The following is a 9,964-nucleotide window of genomic DNA, read 5'->3' on the forward strand; positions in this document are numbered from 1 at the left end:
ATAAAGTCTAGGTTGAAATCCCTGCTAGAGTGGGGAGGGGATAAAGTCTAGGTTGAAATCCCTGCTAGAGTGGGGAGGGTGCAGGACAATAGGTGCACCTGATGCCATAGTCATTCACTCTGCAGCACTCCTTCGGACCATCCTCAAGGCTGGCGGACAAGGAGAGAGGACTAGCCCCTCCCAGGGCTCCTTATCCTGAGGCCCTGACTTGAACTGCCACCAGTAAGGTGACACCAAAAGGGTGGCAACTGGTTTTGTGCTGTCCTAGAGCTCTGGTCCTTCCCTCTCTTTACCATGATACTGACATAGATGGGCACCTGAAGGCCAAAATAATAACTCCCTCCCTTTTGGAAAGTTTCACATGTCAAAAGAAAAGCAACAGAGAGCCCATATGTGTCCTTAAAGAAGTATTAGAAAATAAAGGATAGCCACTTAAAAGGAGCATGAAAAACACATTAAAAAATAAGAAAAACTGAGATGCCTGGGTGGCTCAGTGGTTCAGCATCTGGCTTTGGCTCAGATTATGATCCCGGGGTTCTGGGATTGAGTCCTGAAAAAGGCTTCTGGGGGGAGGCTGCTTCTCCCTCTGTCTATGTCTCTGCCTCTCTTTGTGTGTCTCTCATGAGTAAATAAATAAAAAGTCTTTTTTAAAAAAGAAAAACTATTATAATATGAAAAAAGGGAATACAGAAAAAGCTCTATAGAAGTTCTAGGCATGAAAAAAATATGAAAGTCAAAAACCCCACTACTGGGAATAAATAGTGGGAGAGATAGAAAAACAACAGAGTAATGGGAAGACTACATTGAAGAACTCTTCTAGAGTAAAAGATACAAGGGGTATCGTGACCTGAGCTGAAAACCAAGAGTCGGACACTTAACCAACTAAGTCACCCAGGAGTCCCTCAACTTAGAATTTAATGCATAGCTAAACGTTCAAAAGTGGTGCTGTAACAGTAATATTCTCAAGCATACAAAGCTTCAGAAGATTTGCTCATACTTAAAACATTTTTGGAAGAAGTATTCCAATAAAAGAGAAAAAAAATGTCAGGGGGTGCCAAAAAGGATGAGAAGTAAAGTTGATCAAACTCCTTGGTGAAGTAGAGAGGCACTATATGAATAATTCGAAAGCATGGTAAAGTTCTTATCTGGCTAGAGGGAAGATAGTTAAGGTAAAAATAACACTTTTTTTTTTTTTTTTAGATGATGAAGCCTAAGGAAAAAAAAAACCCAACAACAACAAATGGAAAGATTGAAATAAATACAATATTAGAAACAGGTTCAAATATGTTAATAATCACAATAAATAGAGCAGGGATGGGGCAAAGATAGTGCCTGCCGTGCGCTCCCCAACCACTACATCTTCCTGAACGCACCGCTAAAATACATTTTTCCCAGCCCTGCCCAGGGGCAGGGTCATTGTTTAATTCCTGCCAATGGAATGTGAGTAGAAATGGCATGTGGTGTGTGGTCGAAAGCTGCAAGATCTTCTTCAGATCCTTCTGGAGGTTCTCTCTAGCCTGCAAAGCAGGAGGCATGGTTCTTTTCCAGTGTGGTGGTCCTCACCTAGGGAGCGTGTTACTAACGCAGGTCTCTCAGCCCTACCCTTGAAAAGGCTACTTTAACTCAGGTCAGGTTGGAACCCAGGAATCCGTATCTTTTAAAACTTATTTTACTTTTTGAGAAAGAGAGAGAGAAAGAGAGAAGGGGGAGGGGCAGAAGGAAAGAGAGAAAGAGAATCCTGAGCAGGCTCTATAGTGCGACTCGGGGCCCCATCTCACGACCCTGAGATCATGACCTGAGCCCAAATCAAGAGTTAGATACTTAACCATCTGAGCCACCCAGGCGCCCCAGGAATCTACATTTTTAACCAATTCTCCAGGTGATTCTCCTCTGTAGCTGGGTTTGGAACCATAGACTCAGATGATATCTTAGTTCCCTTCCAAGCGGAAAATCATTTATTTCCTGATCTTTCAGAAACTGCCTTCAGGTATTTGGTTAGACTTTTCCTTATCTGGAGAGATGGTTAGCTTTATATATAGTTTTCATATTAGAACAAATCCTGCCTCCCGCCTCCCATTGGCTGAGGAGGGAAAGGAGTTGCTGTTGCTGGGGGAGGGAGGGGGGCTGGGGCTTCATGCTGGCAGCATGAAGGAGGGTGCCCAGGAGACCTGGAGGGACAAATGGAGGTTATCCAGCACCCTCTGCGCCCCCTAGAACAGTCCATTGAGGCTTCTTACAGTTCTCCTTACTCTAAACATCTCTGACAATTACACTTTTTTTTTCACACCATGAAATAAAGTAATATTTTCCAAAACGATTTAAAGGTTTAAAGGATTTTAATCCTACTGTGTATCCAACATCTCCTTTTCAAAGTTCCTGAGTACAGTTTATATTATTATTTTTTTGCCTCCAAATGTGTCTGCAGAAACTTAGAGGGAGACTGGGATTCTCTACACCACAGATCACAGAGCAAGATAGAGGCTTTGTTTGAGCTCAGCTGTGTAGTTCTCTGATGGCCTTTTCTCTTCCTTTGATGGGTCTCTTCTTAGAGTTTGTAGTAATGGTTGATTAAAGCTCTGCCATCTCCCAAACAGAAGCTTCCTTTTGACTCTTCTGTGGACCAGGCCTCCGTGGTGCGATGAGGGCCCAGTGCATTCTTCCACCTTCCACCTAGGCTCCTTACTTCTTCACCCAACAACAGCCACTTTAACTCAAGGAGTGTCTCTGATTGGTTGAATACAGCAGGGGTCTTCCCCATCCTAGAGTGTTTCCTTCCTCTTTTCTTTACCTTCTGCAGCAGCCCCACTCTGAGAGACTTACTTGGTTAAAGCACCAGGGCAATGGTCCTCAGTAGGGGGCTGGTCCTGGGACTCTACACCTTGATGAGCCTCCTGAGCCCCCATGAAACTGGGGCCATCGAGGGTGAGTACTGAGGGGGATCGGCTGAGGAAAGGAAATTTAGGTTCTACGAGAGACAGTATAGAAAGAACATAGATTGTTCTCCTTCTCTGGCTTATGGGCAACTTCCTTTACCGAGAGATCCCCAATCTCTCTCACCTCTATCATGTTCATCGCAGACCTAAACATACAGGTGCAGCTCAGTGCAGCCATGCCAGTTGCAGGTTCAGGTGCCTCCCCAGCTCCTTCTTTCTGAGACCCAAACCTCCATTCTCCTTCCGCCAAGCACAGTGACTTTTCTGTCACTTCCTGACTTGGAGTGTGCCCATTCAGGTCCAGTTTTACTGCAATATTTATCACCATGTGGATAGTCAACTGTTTATCCTGCTCTAGACCTGAGCTCCTTGAGTGAGGGATCCACAGCTGGTTCATCTGTATTTCCCTGGGGCCTGGCATCATGCTGGGCACATAGTAGTCCCTCGATGACTGTTAAATGTATAACTGCATAGATTTCTAGGGATCCCTTACTGATTAAAATCTAACCCAAATTTCCAGAGAACTAAGCCTCAGTTATGGAAAGAGACACCTTTGATCATAATCTCTTGAGGTGGAAGACCTGGGGCATAAACCTAACTTGAACTTTGGACTCCTTTTCCAGTGCTCTCTGCAATACCCCAGGCTGCTTTTTCCTGTCTGTTTGATCTCTGTCACAAATCTTAATTCTTACTTCTGCCAGCCATCACCTATTCTCCCCTCCTGCCCACATATACTGCATCTCTGTGCCCAAGGCTCTACTTATGCTCCCATCCTTAATCATTTTCCCTCATCCCACTTCCTCATACCACTCATCTCACACACAGGACCTCATAGCACAACTAGAGCTGATGATCATGGCTACCATTTGACTTTGAATCCCAAGCATGATTTGAGGCAGCCTCTCTTCTTCCCAACCTGGTATGCTGGACTGCACTCGTGTCTCTCTGTTCCTGCCAGTGTGTTGGGCACATGCCCGTGTCCCTCTGTCCTCTCCTTTCTATCCCCCCAGCAACACTTTCACTGTCCAAAGACCAGCTCAACAGCTCAACTTTGCCCTCATAGAGAACCCAGGATGGGATGTAGGCTCAGAAATTTAAAGTGTCACCTGCTTTAGATGAGATTGATACATTTTCTTTTCTGTCTCTGACCCTGAACTCACTCAATACAGCTGATCACATGGGCTCCTATGGACCAGCCTTCTACCAGTCCTATGGTTCCTCGGGTCAGTTTGCCCATGAATTTGATGGGGAACAGCTGTTCTCCGTGGAGCTGAAGAAGAGGGAGGCTGTGTGGCGTTTGCCTGAGTTTGGCAACTTGGCCCACTTTGACCCACAGAATGGGCTGGCCAGCATCGCGGTGATCAGAGCCCACCTGGATGTCTTGGTGGAACGCTCCAACCGCACCAGAGCCATCAACGGTACCCACCTTTCCTCTCCTTGTTCCCTCTGCTACCCTGTGTTAGGCAAGGGAGGCCCAGAGAAGCTTCTTCCCACCTCACAGGCCTCCATCTGCTCCAGCACATCTCTCAGCCTCTGTGACTGTTGTAATCAGCCCCTTTCTTTTCCAGGAGGCTCTAGATCTTCCCAGACCCCTTCAGCACCCTCTTCCTTCTTGAGGACTGACCCTTCCACCTGGATGCCCTCTCAGGGACCTGTCAGATACAGGGGTTCCACGTGCCCCCCTCTCAGCCTCTTCTCCCTCTGCACCCCTCCCACCTCAGCTGTTACATCCCAGAGCATTCCCTGCCTGTAAATGGCTAAATAGGAGGAAACATTACTTAATCCAAGTCTTAATGAAGCCCAGGTACAGGGATGAGCCTTTGGAATTCAAGGCCTCATTTTTCTAGTGCCTCCGAGGGTGGCTGTACTCCCCAAGTTTCGAGTGGAGCTGGGCCAGCCCAACGTCCTCATCTGCATTGTGGACAACATCTTCCCTCCTGTGATCAATATCACCTGGCTGCGCAATGGTCAAATAATCAGCGAGGGGGTAGCCCAGACCAGCTTCTATTCCCAGCCTGACCATCTGTTCCGCAAGTTCTGCTACTTGACCTTCGTGCCCTCTGCAGAAGACATGTATGACTGCAAGGTGGAGCACTGGGGTCTGGATGAGCCGCTTCTCAGGCACTGGGGTATGGAGCCCCTCCCCAGGTCACTTTCCACAGACCCATGTTTCCTTTGCTCTGGAATCCCTTCTCTGAACCCCCTGACCTTTCCTTTCTCCTCCAAGAGCCCCAGGTGCCTATCCCAGTGCCAGACACCATCGAGACTCTGATCTGTGCACTTGGCCTGGCTCTCGGCCTGGTGAGCTTCCTTGTGGGCACCATCTTCATCATCAGAGGCACGTGCTTGTCCAGCGGCCCCAGGTACAGAGGCCCCCAGGAGTCTGGGGGCAGGAGAGTGGGTGTCTCTGAACAGGATGGGGTGCAGGATCATTCTCTGGGGAGCAATGGGGCCAATGGGAAGGGTGAATAGACAAGTAGCAGGCAGGGAATAGAAGAGTAGAAGTGATGAGGGGGTGAGGTTTTGGGGAGGTGGGCAATCAGAGATAGGATCCCAGGATTGTGAGCTTGATTATATGCTTTTTACCACTTTAGGTAATGAGCCTTCCGAGAAAGGATTGTGGGAGATGCTCTATGGATTCCTTGCAAGTTTCTGACAGCCTTTGCGTACTCAGTGCCTCAGTCTACTAAGTACATCTCTATTGTGCTGACTTTGGATGGGATCAAACTCTGTGCTATAGGTCTCCTCTCTTAGACCTGGTACTCACTGCAGGACTGGTGGGGCAGCAGCTAGCTCCCCTTCCCACCCCCAACACATACACACACACACTCACACACTCACACACACACACACCTCTTTCTTGTTCTACCCAAAGCTCTGGTTAGTGGCAATAAATTTTTAAATGGTGTTTGTACTGTATCATTTCTACCAGATCTTTGCAAGTTCTTCCAGGGTGTGAGGGATGCTGGAAGAGGGTATTCCAGTTGATGACTCTTGAGCAGGACATTTCATACGGGGATAGGCAGCTATCCTCAGGCCAGTTCAGCTATGTCTTATTCTGTTTGAGTCTCTATGGTGTGTTAGTTATGAATGGGTCCTCTCACAAGGACTTCATGAAATTTACCTTCTGAATTCAGATTTCCCCCTAAAGGAGTTTTCAGGAGAGGAAATGTTCATGGGAATTCTACTCTTGTCCGGATTTACTCTGTAATGAAGAGAACTTTGGTATACAGCCATGATCTACAATGTCATCTCCTTTTTCTACATCCCCTAGAGTCCCACACATGACAAAGAGAGGTCCAAGGCTTGGATATGATGATTACTTCCTTAACCTGGGGTCAGTCATACCAGTAGAAGAGCTGGTTTAGACAGAGTTCTGATCTTTCTTAGTGGTTTTCAAACTGGAATGTACAGGAGAATCACTTGGGAGCCTTTTTAAAAGTACAGGCTTCACCCAGATCTACTGAATTAGAATCTTGGAGGGTGAGGAGAGTGGTAGCAGTCTGCAATTTTAAACAAGCCCAGATGTTGCTGATGCAGCCATCCTGAACTTAGACTGTGATCTGATAACTGGGACCCACTGACATAGCCTGATGCTAAGAATGGATCCCTGAGTTCAGAGGTGGTCCAGGAAGGCTTTCTGGGAACCTGGGTCTTTTAGGGCATAGGAGTTGGGGAAGATACAAGTAAGTAGGGGCAAATTGGGTTTGGCATTGTGAGGTTTGGTCATAGAGAGGAAAGAAACTAAGAGATCATGAAGACACTGTAGATTTCCCAAGAGAGAGTAAGTTGAAAGGAATCAACGGCCAGAAGAAGACCCTGTTGGAAGGGGGGAGAGTGGTCCTAGTGAAGGCTTTGTTTGCCTGTAACAGAAACCCTCCTAAAATGATCACAGATATAAGCAGAGGATATTTACAATAAAGACCCAGGAGCGGTGCCCTGAACCCAAGGGTGGATTTTAGCCAAGCCTTATAGGCAACAGAACTCAGAACTGAAAAGCCCATAGACTCTGACCCATAGCCCATATCCTTTCTTGCTCTCTTTCTCTCTCTGGGCCATATGGCCTGTGTTGTCCCTCTGCCTGTTAGTCGCATTAGCCATATCTATTCTGTCTCTGTGGACTATCCTTTTCATCTAACATGTCCGCCCGTAGCCACAGCACCTCAGCTCTACCCACCCAACAGCACTATCTCCCAGGGACAATTTTAAATTATTGGAAAAACAAATGAATGCCCAAACTTGGGGCAGGTGTCCATCTGAGTCCAATGTACCATGGCCAGAGGCAGAAAATCTAAGGTACAAACCCCTCTGAGGAGAGGGGTTGTTGGATCATTTCTCAAAAGAAAGAAGAATGTGTTGGTTCTCAGAAGACACCTCAAGATATGTTTGACCCCAACATGCCTTGATCTCTCTGATCTTTTGCTTAAAAGTTAATTTGATCATCCTTGGAAAAGATGTTTCTCTGATCACTGTTCGAATGTTTAATAAGGTCATTAAAAGTGTTTTATTTTGACCAGAAGTCTACTTTTTTGCTTTGCATGTATTACACAGAAGTCATTGGAACTTCAGGGGACAATTCCAAATCTTTTAAATTTAGTATCTGCCCTCATAAGCACATTTTTCTTCTAGTTTCAGAGTAAACAGTCTCACTTTAAAAATTGTCCTCCCACATTTTTTTTCTTTTCAAAATTTTACTTAAATTTTGGTAGTTAGGGAGAACCTGGGTGGCTCAGTGGTTGAGATCTGCCTTTGGCCCAGGTCATGATCCTGGGGTCCTGGGATCGAATCCTGCATCAGGCTCCCCACAGGAAGCCTGCTTCTCCCTCTGCCTATGTCTCTGCCTCTCTCTATGTCTCTCATGAATAAATAAATAAAATCTTAAAAAAATAATTTTTGTTAGTTAACATATAGTGTGATACTGGTTTTCGGAGTAGAATTCGGTGATTCATCACTTACATGCAACACCCTGTGCTCCTCACAACAAGTGCGCTCCCTAAATAAACCCATTATCCATCTAGCCCATCTGCTACCCATCTCCCTCCATCAACCCTCAGTTTGTTTTTTGTCATTAAGAGTCACTTGGGTATGCTTTGGCTCAGGTCACAATCCCGGGGTTCTGGGATTAAGTCCTGCATCAGGCTCCCTGCAGGGACTCCTCCCTCTGCCTATGTCTCTGCCTCTCTCTGTGTGTCTCTCATGAATAAATAAATAAAATCTTTTTTTAAAAAAGAGTCACTTATGGGGGTGCCTAGGTGGCTCAGTTGATTAAGCTCAGGTCATGATCTCAGGATCCTGAGATGAATCCCACTTCAGGCTTCCTTCTCAGCAGGGAGTCTGCTTCTCTCTCTGCTCCTCCCTTGCTCATGCTCTCACTCACTCACTCATTCAGGCAAACAAACAAATAAATAAATAAAATCTTAAAAAAAAAAAGTCACATATGGCTTATTTCCCTCTGTCCTTTTTTTCTTTCCACCTTTCCAGATGAACATATTCATCTGTTTTCTTTCTTAAACTCCACATTAGAGTGCGATCATATGGTATTTGTCTTTCTCTGACTGACTTATTTCACTTAGCATAATAGTCTCTAGCTCCATCCATGTTGTTGCAAATGGCAAGATTTTTGTTGGCCGAGTAATATTCCAGTGGTGTGTGTGTGTGTGTGTGTGTGTGTGTGTGTGTGTACCACATCTTCTTTATCCATTCATCAGTTGATGGACATTTGAGCTCTCTCCATAGTTTGGCTATTGTTGATAATGCTGCTATAAATATCAGGGTGCATACACCCCTTGAATTTGTATTTTTGTATCTTTTGGGTAAATACCTGGTAGTACAATTGCTGGATCCTAAGGTAGTTCTATTTTAATTTTTTGAGGAACCACCGCACTGTTTTCCAGAGTGACTTCACCAGTTTGTATTCCTACCAACAGTGTAAGAGGGTTCCCCTTTCTCCACATCCTTGCCAACATCTGTTGTTCTTCATGTTGATAATTTTAGCCATTCTGACACGTGTGAGGCGGTATCTCATCATAGTTTTGATTTTTATTTCCCTGATGTGTGATGTTGAGCATCTTTTCATGTGCCTGTTAGACATCTGGATGCCTTCTTTGGAAAAGTGTCTCTTCATGTCTTCTGCCCATTTCTTAACTGGATTATTTATTTTTGGGGTGTTGAGTTTGGTAAATCCTTAATATATTTTGGACAGTCATCCTTTATCGGATATGTCATTTGCAAATATCTTCTCATATTCAGTGAGCTGCCTTTTAGTTTTGTTGATTTTTTGCTGTGCAGAAGCTTTTTATCTTGATGAAGTTCCAATTGTTCATTTTTGAGTTTGTTTCCCTTGCATCCAGAGACATGTCTAATAAGTTGCTATGGCCGAGGTCAAAGAGGTTGTTGCTGCCTGTGTTTTCCTGTAAGATTTTGATGGTTTCCTGTTACATATTTAGGTCTTTCAACCATTTTGAATTTATTTTTGTGTATGGTGTGAGAATGTGGTCCAGTTTGCTTCTTCTCAGTGTTGCTGTCTACTTTTCCCAACAGCATTTGTTGAAGAGACTGTCTTTCTTCCATTGGCTGTTCTTTCCTGCTTTGTCAAAGATTAGTTGACCATAGAGTTGTGGGTCTATTTCTGGGTTATTTATCCTGTTCCATTGATTTATGTGTCTGTGTTTTGTTCCATTGATTTATACTGTCTTGATGACTATGGCTTTGTGATATATCTTGAAATTCAGAATCATGATGTCTCCAGTTTTGTTTTTATTTTTCAGAATTGCTTTGGCTATTTGGGATCCTTTTTGGTTCCATACAGATTTTGGAATTGTTTGTTCTAGCTCTGTGGAAAATGCTGGTGGTCCTTCTATATTCCTGATCTGATCCTTTTCTGCATCTCTCAGAATAGACATTCAATAGATAACTCTTATTCTGTATTTTCAAACTCTCCCTCTTTGCAGGGTTCTCTCTACAGATGATGTATCATGTCTCTCATATACTGAGAACATTAAATCTCCTCCTTGTTGTATAACCCACCCCCC

At 44.8% G+C, this 9,964-nt stretch overlaps 1 protein-coding gene across 1 annotated transcript; it reads left to right on the forward strand.

Moving 5' to 3' along the window:
* The first annotated feature begins 2,820 nt into the window (after nt 1-2,820).
* LOC121498441 (HLA class II histocompatibility antigen, DO alpha chain) lies at nt 2,821-5,808 on the forward strand. The gene is made up of 5 exons (XM_041768395.1): nt 2,821-2,922; nt 4,103-4,351; nt 4,781-5,062; nt 5,161-5,296; nt 5,528-5,808. Exons 1-5 carry the CDS (start codon nt 2,841-2,843, stop codon nt 5,529-5,531), a joined length of 753 nt encoding a protein of 250 aa, XP_041624329.1. The 5' UTR covers nt 2,821-2,840; the 3' UTR covers nt 5,532-5,808.
* Nucleotides 5,809-9,964: the final 4,156 nt, after the last annotated feature.

Source organism: Vulpes lagopus, chromosome 1 (genome assembly GCF_018345385.1).
Source record: "Vulpes lagopus strain Blue_001 chromosome 1, ASM1834538v1, whole genome shotgun sequence".
NCBI lineage: Eukaryota > Metazoa > Chordata > Mammalia > Carnivora > Canidae > Vulpes > Vulpes lagopus.